The sequence below is a fragment of the Canis aureus genome, chromosome 3 (assembly GCF_053574225.1).
Source record: "Canis aureus isolate CA01 chromosome 3, VMU_Caureus_v.1.0, whole genome shotgun sequence".
NCBI lineage: Eukaryota > Metazoa > Chordata > Mammalia > Carnivora > Canidae > Canis > Canis aureus.
The window spans coordinates 78,619,320-78,635,743 of record NC_135613.1 but is presented as its reverse complement, the minus strand read 5'-3'; the positions used below and the strand labels follow the sequence as shown (position 1 = coordinate 78,635,743).

The 16,424-nt window shown below is 38.2% G+C and overlaps 2 protein-coding genes across 5 annotated transcripts in view; both read left to right on the top strand.

Moving 5' to 3' along the window:
- The window catches only part of LOC144311447 (olfactory receptor 6M1-like), a 39,371-nt gene that overhangs the window by 13,393 nt on the left and 9,554 nt on the right, over positions 1 to 16,424 (top strand). For 2 of the 4 annotated variants that reach the window (XM_077893952.1, XM_077893951.1), the window contains exon 2: positions 9,536 to 9,735. The gene's annotated coding sequence lies outside the window, so the exon portion shown is untranslated. Of the gene's footprint in view, positions 1 to 1,442; positions 3,635 to 9,535; positions 9,736 to 11,087; positions 11,249 to 16,424 lie in introns of those variants that run through there. The other 2 variants (XM_077893953.1, XM_077893954.1) reach the window with 2 other exon arrangements.
- LOC144305709 (olfactory receptor 6M1-like) lies at positions 6,531 to 7,987 on the top strand. Its single transcript, XM_077884770.1, has one exon. The coding sequence runs from the start codon at positions 6,607 to 6,609 to the stop codon at positions 7,552 to 7,554; it is 948 nt and encodes a 315-aa protein (XP_077740896.1). The 5' UTR covers positions 6,531 to 6,606; the 3' UTR covers positions 7,555 to 7,987.

Genomic DNA, 16,424 nt, shown 5'->3' with positions numbered 1-16,424 from the left:
TCAATTACTCAAATTAGCAAAACCAGCATTTCCAGACTTGGAAAACAAGGTGACAGTAACATTTCTGTTCTGGCTAAACTAGAAAACTGAGTCGATTTAGCTTTGTGTATCTTGTCACTCATTTGGACCATAACTGGAGCTTCTATGACCTTGTCTCTCTTCTCTACAAAAGTGGAGATAGGAATCTATATAATGCTTATCTCTAAAGAATGTAGTCTTTGGAGTCAAACAGAAATGTATTTGAATCTGGCTCTGCCACACACTATCTATGGGACTTTGGGTAAGTGATTCAACCTCTACAAATTTCAGGGGGTTTTTGTGTGTGCAAAATGTAGATCACAACAATACCTACTTCCTACTTCAGAAGGTCATTGAATTTATTCATAGGAATAGCAGAGCCTCGAATAAATTAAAACAACTGACAGGAGAATATGACAAACTCAGAATCAATCATAAGGATGATTTAATATTTGCCTATCAGAAACAGCTCAAAACAAAAAGGTTGTATGGAAACAAAGCTGCAAATCTAAAAATTGGCAAGAAAATATTGCATATAAGATATGGATGATACACATTCTCTTCTGATGCCATCTAAATTTTTTTTATTTTTTTTTTATTTTTTAGCCATCTAAATTTTTAATATGTTAACAGAATGTCTGGCACATAATACCAAAAACTCAAAGTATGCTAGCTCATATCACAACTATGACTTGAAGCCTAAATGTAGACATCAAGACCTTTTGAGAAGATGAGAATTGTGACTTGAAAAAGCTTCAGGCCAGTACTGGGACAATTGGTAGAAATAACTACTAGGGGAAAAAAAGGTAATACCTTGAGCAAATAAGGAACTTTCAAAGGGTCAGAAATAACCAAATATGGAATAAGATAAAAGAATTAGTAGTGAATTTCCCACAACTGAAAGATTCTAAACATAGATGGTTTGACTTCTGCTGAAGAAGAAGCAGTAAGGGATCCCTGGGTGGCGCAGCGGTTTGGCGCTTGCCTTTGGCCCAGGGCGCGATCCTGGAGACCCGGGATCGAATCCCAAGTCAGGCTCCTGGTGCATGGAGCCTGCTTCTCCCTCTGCCTATGTCTCTGCCTCTCTCTCTCTCTGTGACTATCATAAATAAATTTTTTAAAAAATTGCTGTTAAAGATCACTTTAAAAAAAAAAAAAAAGAAGAAGCAGTAAGTTTGTACAATGACTCCTGGACAACCAGTAATGAGTCTTCCAAGAAATCCAAATCAGAAGGGGAAAAAAATACACCATTTCATCATTCAAGGAATCAAACAAATACAATTGTGAAAAATTATATTTCTTTTTATATTTAAATACAAAAATACATGCTTATAGTATCAGTTTTGAGTTGTCTGCAGGGTATAAGAATAGCTTCCCTTTTTTTTTTTTTTTTTTTTTTTTTTTAGATTTTATCTATTTATTCATGAGAGACACAGAGAGGCAGAAACACAGGCAGAGGGAGAAGCAGGCTCCCTCGGGGAGCCTGATGTGGGACTCGATCCCAGGACTCCAGGATCACGCCCTGGGTCAAAAGGCAGACACTCAACCACTGAGCCACCCAGGCGTCCCAATAGCTTCCATTTTATTGCTATGAGAACAGCATATGCTAAACCACGCACATGCAGAAAGCAGTGTGGTTTACAAGGTCAAATCGTTTTAGGATCCTCACACAGATTTTGTTGTGGATGGAAGTCCAGGTTCCATAGAGATCTGTGTTACCACATCTCCACTGAATATTAATATTTTTACATTTTTATTATTCATGGAGATGGAATTGACAGTATTTTTTTCTTGTTTTATCCTTATAGGTGCCTCCTTCCCTTCCATCCGCTGCTCCTACTCCTGTTTATGTTGTTTGCTTTCTTAGCCAACAGGTACTGTGTCAGGTACTGTTAGTTGTTTGCTGATAAGAATCTTGTGTCATTCCAATCCTTGCTATCATCATAAGCAGAAGATATTTATGGTATTTCCAGTGAGAAAATTAAAGTCACATCTAGGAATCACAGCAGTGGAACTCCTACTACAGCTTTCCAACTGCAAACATACTTACCACTATACTATATGGCTCCACTTACTCATAAAACTTGAAGTGAGAAATTATTTGGTTTTTTTAAAGACTCATCCACAATTTCAGAGTTAGGGCTTATGAAAGGATTCCAGAGTAATTTGTATTTATAGGAGTTGACCAATGGAAATGAAGGGAGATATAAATCTTAGTAAGGAGACTAAGACCTGGATTTTAAAAGAGATTGGTAAGAGAGAAAATATTTAATTATTTGCAGATTTTACGCAGCTTAAGTTCGGTTACCTCTTTTATCTGTGGTCCACTTAGCAGGGAACAAGTTTATTTGGCGACAAGGAATATGGACACATGCACAGAAACCTTGGATAAACTTTGTAAGAGCTGTGCCTTAGTAACTAGCAAGAGAAATCATATCAAATTATTTGCATATTTAATGAATTGTTCATACAAACAGTGACTTGTTGATCTTGTTCCATACACACAAATATTTTAGGATTTAAAATATTAATCAGTGTATTTGTTGAAATCTTCCCCTACAATGATACTTTGTTCTTATGATTCTATGATTTTTCTTTTCCTTATAGGTGTTGAAGTTCTTTATTAGGTAAAGATATATTTAGAACTGTAATAAGTTCATGATGAATTGAAACTTTTAAAATCAAAGAGTGGCCCTGTCAATCCCTAATTTTGCCTTACTGCCTATTTTGCCAGTTATTGTTTTTTTTTAAGATTTTATTTATTTATTTATTCATGAGAGACAGAGAGAGAGAGAGAGAGAGAGGTAGAGAAAGAAGCAGGCTCCATGCAGGGAGCCTGATGGGGACCCAATCCTGGGTCTCCAGGATCATGCCCTGGGCCAAAGGCTGAGCTAAACCACGGGGCCACCCAGGCTGCCCTATTTTGCCAGTTATTAATATAAGTTCCCCACTATCTAAAAGTATAGCATTGCTATGAAAACTTTGGTAAACCAAGATGGGATAAAGTGAAAAAAAAATTACCATTAATATATATGGAAAATTCTTTAAGCATTCCTGGATGCCAAAAATAACTTCTCTTCTCCATACCTTTAGGACATCTCTTGCTAATAGATGCACAAAATAAATGGAGGTAAAGAACAGATACTGGCAGACAGTTCAAAGCAGAGTTCAATGCTGAGATGCTGAGTGTAGCTCCCTGGGAAAAAGCTTGGTGACGCCACTTTCTGCTCCGCATGGGTGCTGCCTCTTCAATGGCTCTACAAGTACAAAACACACACAAAGATTCTCATGGGGTTTCTGGATTTCTATAAGATAGCAAAAACAGATACCAATAGTATGTTGGCCTTGAAAATGAAGTGGCAAAATGGGAACTTTCAAAAAGGAAGGGACACTTGCATGGACACATTAACTTTCTTTGGGATTAGTGTATGTTTGACAAATCTTTTTTTTTAGGATTTATTTATTTATTTTACAGGGTAGGGAGGGACCAAGGGAAAGAATCTCAAGCAGACGCCTTGCTGAGCACAAAGTTGCTTTGGGGCTTGATCCCAGGACCTTGAGATCACCACCTGAACCTAAACCAAGAGTCAGGCGCTCAACTGACTGAGCCACTCAGGTGACCCTAACAAATCTTTTCTAAAAATCCTTTCATTTTCAATTTTTCTATTTATCTTTTATGTATGTCTCTTATAAATAGAATACAACATGAATTGTTTTTTTTTTTTTATGAATTGTTTTTTTAATATAATATTACAATGTCTGTCTTTAAAGAATTTAGTTCAGTTTTCCTTTATTGTGATAATTAATAAATTGGAACTGGTTTCTACAACTTACTTTATCTTTTCCTTTGTCCCAATTTTTTAATTAACGGATTGCTTTAACCATTGGTATTTATCTGCATCTTTGTTGTAGTGGAGTTTTGACTTCCTTATGCCATTTTTTCCTTTCTACGGATTTGGAAATTATCTACTGTATTTTCATTCTTTCAGTGAGTACTCTAGAAAATTTAAGAGGCTTATTTAACTTAAAACCTAAAAGAAAACAATGATTCATCCCCTCTCAAATGAAGGCCTTAGCTCCAATTGTCCTCTCCACACTTTTATCCTGTTATCATCCTTATACCAATTCTAGCTTAACTCCACAAATTCAACACTATTATTACTTTTCATGGAGAATTTCTATTTAGACTTCTATATGTGTTTACCATTTTATTTATTTCTCATTCCTCTTTATACCTTAAATCATCTCCATTATTTTCCTTATGCTTGAATTATATTTAGAAGTTACTTTGTAATTCATCCCTTGGTAGCAGATTTCTGAAGTTTTTACCTGAAATATACTTATTTTACAACAGAAGATAGCCTTACTGGATTTCTCATTGTGAGTTGGCAGTTTATTTTCTGCCACACTTTAAGATATTATTTAACTAATTTTTAGTTTCACAGTTGCTGTAGAGAAGCCGACAGTCACTCTGTTTTCCCACGTAAGTGACCTGCCCTTTCTTGTTCTCCACATCCTCTCTTTGGTGCTCTGACTCTGTTTCTCTGTAAATGCTGTCCACCTTCGCTTTCTGTGCTCCCTCCTGCAGGACACGACAGACTATACACATAAATGTTCCCATTCCACCATTTTGTTTTGTTTTATATTTTAAGCAAAATTCCATTCCTTCGAACACTCATATTTTGCAAGTATACCTCTCTTTCTTTCATTAAAGAGAAATTCCTTTGATACATCTTCCTATTTGCTAATCTAGTTGGGTTTTTGGGGTTTTGTTTTTCCGGATCAGATGAGATAAATTACCAGGAGGGTATTTTTGTTTTGTTTTTGAGTGTAGTTGGCACACAATATTACTTTAGTACCATATGGTACACCTGAAAAAAAAATCTTTTTTAAAAGATTTATTTATTTATTTATTTATTTATTTGAGAGACAGAGAGAAAGTGTGGGGTGGGAGGGGCAGAGGGAGAGGGGAGAGAGAATCCCAGGCAGAATTCTATGCTGAGCATGGAGTCCAACACAGGGTTCAATCCTAGAACCCTGAGGTCATGACCTGAACCAAGAATTGGACATTTCACTGACTACACCACCCAGGCACTCCCAACATGGTATTTTAAATTATATCTAATCCATTGTTCATCCCATCTCACCTTACTTGAAACAATTGAGTTATTACTTCAACCATACTCTTTTTCTTTTTTTAAAATTCTGTACATTCCATTGGGTCTTTTTATTTATTTATTTTTTTAAAGATTTTATTTATTTATTCATGAGAGACACACACACAGAGAGGCAGAGACACAGGCAGAAGGAGAAGCAGGCTCCATGCAGAGAGCCCGATGCGGGACTCGATCCTGGGTCTCCAGGATCACGCCCTGGGCTCAAGGCGGCTCTAAACCACTGAGCCACCCCGGCTGCCCCCATTGGGTCTTTTTAGAAGTAAACTTGGTAGTTTTAAAAAGCACTGATATTTTTTGTGGCATTCTCGCTTTTAAAATTACAACCTTTATTTCTTGAAATATTCCATATATAAATGTACTATATAATATATCTGATGGTTCCAAACTCTGTTGTCCTTGTGCAAAATATCTTATTCTTTATTTCTTTTTTATACTCTCAATTTATGGTAGTGCAATTGTCAGCCTGTTTGGAAATCTTTGTCCAAAAGTTCTTTGCTTCTTCTTAATGTCTGGGAGTTCTCGGGGGCCTAATTTGGGGAATTTTTCTTCTGGAAGGGATTTGCTTCTCTTCCCATTGCTTGGCATTCCTCACCGAGGGACACTTCTCTCCAAGATGTGGTTGAGAGATGGTCTCAGAATTTGCTTTCTAGCTTCACTGATGTTCCAGCACTGGAAGTTTCATAGCAAGGTCTCCATAACAGTATGATCACAGGGTCACCCTGCTTCTCACTGATGCTTGTTGGTACAAGTCAAATCTTCTGCTTTGGTTCCCTGCTCCTTTGGTTCTCTCTGTTTCCCTCACTTATTCTCTGTCATGGCTGGTGTAAGTCCTAGCCACCCTAATCTTGGCTACCAGGTCTTTATGCTCCTACACCAGCCCCTGAAGCTTTGACACCTGACTGCCTGGCTTCAGTCCCCTCTACTCTAAGTTCAGCTCCTGTTTGTTCTTTGTTATTTAGAAAATGGATCCAGACACCTCTCAGGGACTGTGTCCCATCCAATTCTTATTGCAGTTTAAGAGAATCCTTCAGATCCTAATAGTCTGGTCAGCCTCAATACAGGAGGAAAAATTGAATTTTTGTCTGATGACTTGTCTTTCCTCATCAAAGTCTGATATGAGGTTATCAGCTAACCTGGATTTGGATTTGGATTAAAGGAAGGAAATAAAGAGAAGAAATATATTCATGTAATAGAAATCAAAAAGTTGAAGTTTAAAGGAACCACAGAAATATTTTTCCAACCCATCAACTATAAGGATGGGAACAGAGGCCAAGCAAGATAATTTGATTTGCCTGAAGCTATATAATACAGTCAGAGACAGGACTAGATCCTCGCCCTCTTGAATGTTCTCTCTAGCAAAATTTGAAAGACATCTTATACTATTCTATTTTTCTTCACCCCTCCAGTAGACATGGCTATGAGAAACCAGAGTACTTTGACTGAATTTACGTTGGTCTCCTTTCCTGTCATTCAAGAGCTTCAAATCTTGCTGTTTGTCATTCTCCTGATGGTTTATATACTTACCATAACAGGAAACATTGTCATCATTTCCTTAATATGGACTGATAATCGTCTCCAAACACCAATGTATTTCTTCCTTAGTAATCTGTCATTTTTGGACATTTTGTTCACAACCACTATTGCCCCAAAGTTGCTAGCTTGTCTCTTAGAAAAGAAGAAAACGATATCCTTTGCTGGGTGCATCACTCAAATTTATTTCTACTTCTTTCTGGGGACAGTGGAGTTTATCCTCCTGGCAGTGATGTCCTTTGACCGCTACGTGGCCATCTGTAACCCTCTGCGCTACACCATCATTATGAACAGCAGGGTTTGTCTCCTGCTGGTTCTGGGCTGCTGGGTGGGAGCCTTCCTCTCAGTGCTGTGCCCAACTATTGTGGTCTCCAGACTGCCTTACTGCACTAAAGAAATTAGTCATTTCTTCTGTGACATTGCCCCTTTACTGCAGGTGGCCTGCATAGACACTCATTTCATTGAGATGATAAACTTCCTCTTGTCTTCCTTTGTCCTCCTGACCTCACTGGTATTTACCATCGTGTCCTACACCTACATCATCTCTACCATCCTGCGCATCCCCTCAGCTCAAGGACGTCAGAAGGCCTTTTCCACCTGTGCTTCTCACATCACGGTTGTGTCCATTGCCTATGGGAGCAACATTTTCATGTACATGAGGCCCAGCCAGAGTCATTCACTGGAGTTTGACAAGGTGACAGCTGTCCTTACCACAATGGTAACCCCTCTTCTGAACCCCTTCATTTACAGCTTAAGGAATGAAAAAGTAAAGGAAATCTTGAGAGAGTCAATTAGCAGGATAGTTCTACCATATTCCAAGGGCACTTGACAGTAAGCAATTTCAGGGAATCTGAGCTATGCCTTCTCTACATGATACCTGGAGCTGTATGAAGAGTGACACCATAGTGGACTGAGCTCTCAGAATCCATTGGCGAGATGAAGCATGGAAAACCAAACACATCATCAATAGTGAAGCATGAAAAACCAGAAAAGAATAAAAGAATCCCATGTCCCCTCAGTCCTGGAAATATTTTGCACATAGTAACATAGGATTGAGTCATGAGAGCTAATATCCAGTATTTGTTTAGGCACAAATTTCAATGGCCCTTGTGGCTATAAAAGAGGTCATTTTATAAAAGTAATATTGTCATCACACATAAAGAATGCATAAGTACAAAGTGAGATGTTTTTACCAGCCCTGAGATGCTCCTCCTTTGATGATTTTGACTAGATTAAGAGGCAAGAGTTTTAATTCTACCAGTCAATATGGTGGTGGTGCGGGGGGAGTTTAACATACTAACAAATTAAAAGATCAATCAAATTCTACTTCTAGGAAGAAGGTCTATCCTGCACACAAGTCAGGTATGTGCCTGTTGTGGAATTGGCAGCCTCAGGTTATCTTTATCTTTTCCTGAGTCCATTACATATTTTATTTGGGTTACTAATTTTCCTTGTTCTGACTCTAGATTCACCAAGCACCTTTATATCTATTTTTTCTTTCCCATATAGCTTGCTTTTTGGAAAAAATACTCTGGTCAAAGCAAAAGTTGTCTAGCCATAAAGTAGTGTCTCTGTAAATTAATTACTGTTCTATTTTTGATTAATGTGAATCTGACCTCAGATTCATTGTGTTGATAAGTAGAAATGTGCTGAATTTATCAGCATAATATGGACTTCTTACAAGGAATATGTCTAAAAGATAGAATTCTCTTTTAATGTTATCATCATTTCTCATAGCAATGTGCATAGCGCTGTTCTTCAAACTTTAATATTCTGATGAGTCTTTCGGTGAGAATGGGCAACTGGGCAGTATGCTCAGTGTAGCCAGGAAGGGATAGGGGAGAAAGGGCTGTTAGGAAGCAAGACTACAGAGGAAAGTAATCATGGAAATTTAGATCTTGCTGCCTTAAAGGATAAGAAAGCCTGACTTACCTCAAAGGGGAATGAGGTGTTCAACAACTAACTACGATCCGAAGAAATGAAGTAGGATTCAGTCCAAAGAAGGGAGTCCCTGACATCCAGAACTGATCTTATGTTCACAGATATTTCTTGGTATTATTACAAACTGATGTGATGCTTGTACATAAGTCATGTTTTCCTCCCACTGGACATAAACAGTTTCACACAGCATTCCTTTCATACAAGGTCACCATTCAACACAAAACACCAAACATTCCCCTACTTTGCCAAATTGAATGGCTGTTACCTCTTTACTAATTTCAGCTTTATCTGACACTGTCCCCACCCTTCTGAGAGCACTCAATCCAGTATAACCCCCTACTGCCATAGACCCTCCCCAAAAGTTCCCAAAGAAAGACTAAATCCTATACTAGGTACTGTCTTAGTGAAACAATCCACTCTCTCCATAGTGTGGGTTCTTGGTCTTGTTCTCTCAGTTATCAATAATACCTATGTTACTAAATCCCTGGGTTAAAGAACTCCATTCAGATATTGTTCATGCAAAACTTCTAAATGTAAGTGAGCACAACTAATATTTGTCTATGAGTTTAGTGCCAGAGGCCTATGAGGGCATCAGTTATGGGAACACTTGTAACCCAGCCAGGATGCATAAGGAATGACCCCATAAAGAATTGCAGGTAGATCTGTTCATGTAACACTTCGTAATCAGAAGAGCCTTCCTTTGATTATATCTTCCTCAAATCCTATTTTGAATTTGATTTTTTTCCTTTGGAACTGCCCACTTTTAAAATCCTACTGTCTTTTGCTCACAGTTTCAGACCCTACATCCAAAGAAATCTGCTTGGATTAATTTATGAATCCAATTTACTAAAATTGCTCTCTTTTACTAGATTTTCTCATACAATTTTGTGATAGTTGAAAATATTGTTACAAGAGGAGTTAAGATGGCAGAGTAAGAAGCGGATCTTGCTTCATCCCTCGAACACAGCTAGAACAATATCAAATCATTCTGAACACTCAAGAAATTGATCTGAGGATACAGAGAACAAACTGTACAACTAGAGGGAGAGAAGAGACAGCATGGTAGAAGGTAGGAGGGACAGAGATGTACTTTGGGGGGAATGCTACAGAGGGGAGAAGTCCTCACCATGGCCAGTGTGGAGCCTGGCAGGTGTAGCAGTGCTCCTGTGGAGAAGGAGGGCAGTGTTGTCTTAGGATTCCCTGGGTCCCACTGGAAGAGACAATTCCTCTTCTTGCAGTTCATTTGGGAGAGGTGACATTATCTCTCAGGGGACAAAAGAGCCAGAGGGTGCTATTGAACTGCCCTGTTAATTACATAGAAGCAGAGACACCTGCTGAGGGCAGCTAACCTTGACACCAGCTTTTTGCTGCACTTTAAAATCCAAGCTTCTACACATTGATGTAACTGCCTTTATGGGACAAATCTGCAAGACCCTTTCTAAGAGGACCAGCATCGGTCTGTGCCATGCCGGGTCCCTAAAATTTGGACTTTTGAAGCTTAGCCTGGATGCCTAAGGTAAAATACAGGTGCACTGAGCTGCCAGATGGGCAGATAGCCTAGACACAGACAGGGCGAATGTGACAATCTGTGGGGCATTTGGGATATAAGAGGGAAGATTGTTCTCTCTTCTGTGAGAGCTTCCAGGACAGCATAGGTGTGGATGACCCTCTCTGGGGAGGACAGAGAGGCTGACATCATTTTTCTCCCTCCACCTATCATCATGGACTACCTTCAGTGAGCAACATAGTGTCCACAATGGAGACTTGAGCCACTTATGCCAAGCCCCCACTGACTGTATTGTGCAGGTGTTCTGTACTAGCGCAAGTGTGCTTGAGAGTCAGAGTGGCAGTGGGTCCCTACACCAGAGGACCAGCACAACATCCTCCCACCCCACCTATGCACACACCAAACCTACTCACCATAGACTGTTGAAAAGCTTCAGCTCTAGTGAAAATAGGATCAGACCTCACACGGAAGACAGAGACCTAGACAAAATGCCAAGATGGAGGAATTCATCCCAAAAGAAAGAGAGGGTCATGGCCAGAGATCTAATCAAAACAGATATAAGTAATATGTTTTAAATTCTGACACTGTCAGAATTCTGGATCAGAATTTAAAACAACAATCATAAGGATACTAATTGGGCTTGAGGAAAGCATGGAAGACACCAGGGTGTCCCTTACTACAGAGATAAAAGCCCTAAAATCTAGTCAGGCCAAAATGAAAAAATGCTATAACTGAGATGCAAAACTACCTGGAGGTAATGACCACAGGATGGAAGAAGTAGAGGAATGAATCAGTGAGATAGAAGATAAAATTTTGGAAAATAGTTAAGCTAAAAAGAAGGAGAGAAAAATATTGGACCAAGAATGTAGACTTAGGGAACTCAGCCACCCCATAAACTGTAATAACATTTGTATCGTAGGAGTCCAAGAAGAAAAAGAGAGGGGAAAAGAGGCAGAAGGTTGATTTGAGGAATTATAGCTGAAAACTTCCCTAAACCGGCAAAGGAAATAGACATCCAAATCCAGGAGGCACAGAAAGCTCCCATCAAAATCAACAAAAGCAAGCCAACACCAAGGTATATTATAGTAAAATTTGCAAAATACAGAGCTAAGGAAACAATCCTAAAAGCAGCAAGGGAAAAGAAATCCCTAACTTATAAGGAAAGACAAATAGAGTAAGCAGCAGATCTATCCACTCTACTTGCCAGGCCAGAAAGGACTGGGATGATATATTCAATGTGTTGAGTGGGAAAAATATGCAGCCAAGAATATGTTATCCAGTAACACTACCATTCAGAAGAGATGGAGAGATAAAGTTTCCCAGACAAACAAAAACTAAAGGAGTTTGTGACCACTCAACCAGCCCTGCAAGAAATATTAAAAGAGACTCTTAAGTGGGAAAGAAAGATCAAAAGCAACAAAGACTAGAAGGGATCATAGAAAATCTCCAGAAATAACAACTTTACAGGTAAGACAATGGCACTAAATTCACATCTATCAGTCATCACTCTGAATGTAAATGGACTAAATGCTCCAGTTGAAAGACAAATGGTATCAGAATGCATAAAAAACAAGACCCATCTATATGTCACCTCAAGAGACCTAAAGACACCTGAGGTTGAAAGTGAGGGGATGGAAAATCATCTATCATGCTAATGGATGTCAAAAGAAAGCCAGAGTAGCCATACTTATCTCAGAAATACTAGATCTTAAACCAAAGACTGTAACAAGAGATGAAGAAGGGCACTATATCATAATAAAGTGTCTATCCAACAAGAAGATCTAATTATTATAAACATTTATGCCTCCAACTTGGGAGTCACCAAATATATAATAACAAACATAAAGGAATTCATTGATAATAATACAATAACAGTAGCAGATTTTTAATACCCCACTTACATCAATGGACAGATCATCTAAGCAGAAAATCAACAAGGAGACAATGGCTTTGAATGACACACTAGACTTAACTGATATATTCAGTACATTTCATACTAAAGCAGCAGAATATACATTCTTCTCGAGTGCACATGGGACATTCTCCAGAGTAGATCACATACTGGGTCACGAATCAGGCCTTAACAAATATAAAAAGATTGAGATTATATCATGTATATTTTCCAACCACAATGCTAAGAAACTTGAGGTCAACCACAAGAAAAAATTTGGAAAGACCACAGATACATGGAGGTTAAAACACAGTCCACTAAAGAATGAATAGGTTAACCAGGAAATTAAAGAAGAAATTTAAAGATACATGGAACCAAATGAAAATGAAAACAAGACAGTCGAAAACCTTTGGTATGTGGGAAAAGTAGCTATAAGAGGGAAGTATATAGCAATACAGGCCCACTTTAAGAGCAAGAAAAATCTCAAATATGCAACCTAACCTTACACCTAAATGAGCTAGAAAAGCACAGCAAATAAAACTTGAAGCCATCAGAAGGGAAATAAAGATTAGAGCAGAAACAAATGTTATAGAAACAAACAAACAGAAGACAGTAGAAACAGATCAATGAAACTAGGAGCTTGTTCTTTGAAAGGATTAATAAAATTGAAAAACCCCTAGCCAGACTTAACAAAAAGAAAAGAGAAAGGACCCAAATAAATAAAATCATGAATAAAAGAGGAGAGATTACAACCAACACTACAGAAATATAATTATAAGAGAATATTATGAAAAATTATATGCCAACAAATTGGACAATCTGGTAAAAATAGATAAATTCCTAGAAACATGTAAACTACCAAAACTGAAACAGGAAGAAATAGAAAATCTGAACAAACACCAAAGAAATTGAATCAGTAAATCAAAAATCCCCCGACAAACAAAAGCCCAGGGCGAGATGGCTTCCCAGAGGAATTCTACCAACATTTAAAGAAGAGTTGATACTTATTCTTCTTAAACTGTTCCAAAAAAATAGAAATGTAAGGAAAACTTCAAACTCATTCTACAAAGCCAGCATTACCTTGACTCCAAAACCAGACAAAGACCCCACTAAAAAAAGAATTACAGGCGAATATCCTTGATGAACATGGATGCAAAAATTCTCAACAGGATACTAGCCAATTGAATCCAACAGTACATTAAAAGAGTCATTCGCCACCATCAAGTGGGACTCATTCCTTGGTTGTAGGAGTAGTTCAATATTTGCAAATTAATCAGTGTGATCCATACACCATATTAACAAAAGAAAGGATAAGAACCATATGGTCCTCTCTATAGACGCAGAAAAAAAAAACATTTGACAAAGTATAGTATCCATTCTTGATAAAAAAAAAAAAAAACCCTCAACAAAGTAGGAATAAAGGGAGTATACCTCAACATCATAAAGGTCATACATGAAAGGCACCCAGCAAATATCATCCTCAATGGGGAAAAACTGAGACCTTTTCCTCTATAGTCAGGAACAAAGCAGGGATGTCCACTCTCCCCACTGTTATTTAACATAGTACTGGAAGTCCTAGCCTCAGCAATCAGACAACAAAAAGAATAAAAGACATCCAAATTAATAAGGAAGAAGTCAGACCTTCACTACTTGCAGACAACATGCTACTCGATGTATAAAACCCAAAAGACCCTGACCAAAAAATTGCTAGAACTGGTACACAAATTCAATGAAGCTGCAGGATACAAAATCAATGTACAGAAATCGGTTGAGTGATCAAAAATAACAACACAGGAAACAAGAGATGTTGGTGAGGATGCCAAGAAAGGGGAACCCTTGTAACACTGCTGGTGGGAATGCAAACTGGTACAGCTGCTCTGGAAAACAGCATAGCAGTTCCTCAAAAAGTTAAAAATAAAACTACACTATGACCCAGCAATTGCACAACTAGGGGTTTACCCAAAAGATACAAAAATACAGATTTGAAAGGGCACATGAACCCTGATGTTTATAGTAGCAATGTCCACAATAGCCAAACTATGGAAAGAGCCCAGGTGCCCATCAACAGATGACTGGATAAAGAAGAGGAGGTATAGATGAAATTGAATAGTATTCAGCTATAAAAAAGAATGAAATCTTGTCATTTGCAAAGACATGGATGGAGTTAGTGTATTATGCTGAGCGAAATTAAGTCAGTCACAAAAAAAAAAAAAAAGAAATTAAGTCAGTCAGAGAAAAACGTGATATCACTCATATGTGGAATTTCAGAAACAAAACAGATGAACATAGGGAAAAGGAAAAAAAGAGAAAAGGAGGCAAACCATAAGACAGACTCTTAACTATAGAGAACAAACAGGGTCTCAGGAGGGAAGGTGGGCATGGTGGGGGGAATTAAATGGGTGATGAGGATTAAGAAGGGCACTTGTGATGAGCACGGGGTGCTGTATATAAGTGATGAATCATTACATTCCACTCCTGAAACTAATATTACACTGTATGTTAACTAGGATTTAAATAAAAATTTGAAACATAGATCTTGGAAACTAGCCCTTTATCTGATATGTCATTTGCAAATATCTTCTCCCATTCTGTAGGTTGTCTTTTAGTTTTGTTGACTGCATCCTTTGCTGTGCAAAAGCTTCTTATCTTGATCAAGTCCCAATAGTTCATTTTTGCTTTTGTTTCTTTTGCCTTCGTGGATATATCTTGCAAGAAATTACTGTGGCCGAGTTCAAAAAGGGTGTTGCCTGTGTTCTCCTCTAGGATTATGATGGAATCTTGTCTCACACTTAGATCTTTCATCCATTTTGAATTTATCTTTGTGTATGGTGAAAGAGAGTGGTCTAGTTTCATTCTTCTGCATGTGGATGTCCAATTTTCCCAGCACCATTTATTGAAGAGACTGTCTTTCTTCCAGTGGATAGTCTTTCCTCCTTTATTGAATATTAGTTGCCCATAAAGTTCAGGGTCCACTTCTGGGTTCTCTATTCTGTTCCACTGATCTATGTGTCTGTTTTTGTGCCAGTACCACACTGTCTTGATGACCACAGCTTTGTAGTACAACCTGAAATCTGGCATTGTGATGCCCCCAGATATGGTTTTCTTTTTTAAAATTCCCCTGGCTATTCGGGGTCTTTTCTGATTCCACACAAATCTTAAAATAATTTGTTCTAACTCTCTGAAGAAAGTCCATGGTATTTTGATAGGGATTGCATTAAACGTGTAAATTGCCCTGGGTAACATTGACATTTTCACAATAAAGAACTTATTAAACTCAACACCAAAGAAACAAACAATCCAATCATAAAATGGGCAAAAGACATGAACAGAAATCTCACAGAGGAAGACATAGACATGGCGAACACGCACATGAGAAAATGCTCTGCATCACTTGCCATCAGGGAAATACAAATCAAAACCACAATGAGATACCACCTCACACCAGTGAGAATGGGGAAAATTAACAAGGCAGGAAACCACAAATGTTGGAGAGGATGTGGAGAAAAGGGAACCCTCTTACACTGTTGGTGGGAATGTGAACTGGTGCAGCCACTCTGGAATACTGTGTGGAGGTTCCTCAAAGAGTTAAAAAAAAGACCTGCCCTATGACCCAGCAATTGCACTGTTGGGGATTTACCCCAAAGATACAGATGCAATGAAATGCCAGGACACCTGCACCCCGATGTTTCTAGCAGCAATGTCCACAATAGCCAAACTGTGGAAGGAGCCTCAGTGTCCCCATCGAAAGATGAATGAATAAAGATGTGGTTTATGTATACAATGGAATATTCCTCAGCCATTAGAAATGACAAATACCCACCATTTGCTTCAACGTGGTTGGAACTGGAGGGTATTATGCTGAGTGAAATAAGTCAATCGGAGAAAGACAAACATTATATGTTCTCATTCATTTGGGGAATATAAATAATAGTGAAAGGGAATAGAAGGGAAGGGAGAAGAAATGGGTAGGAAATATCAGAAAGGGAGACAGAACATAAAGACGCCTAACTCTGGGAAACAGAACTAGGGGTGGTGGAAGGGGAGGAGGGGGGGTTGGGGGTGAATGGGTGACGGGCACTGAGGGGGGCACTTGACAGGATGAGCACTGGGTGTTATTCTGTATGTTGGCAAATTGAATACCAATAAAAAATAAATTTATTATTAAATTAATTAATCAATTAATTAATTAATTAATTTAAAAAATAAAAATAAATTTGAAACATTAAAAAAAAGGAAAGACAAAATTTTACCTAAATTGCCAATTATAAGATCAATTACCACTTTTAGAATGTCTTTTTCTTTTTATGATTTCTTTCCACTTTCCATCACTATCATTAGTTTATGAGAGAGCAGGCTGTCA

Excerpts from the sequence above, each read along its gene's own strand:
- LOC144305709 (XM_077884770.1), top strand. The coding sequence starts at position 6,607 with ATGGCTATGAGAAACCAGAGTACTTTGACTGAATTTACGTTGGTCTCC.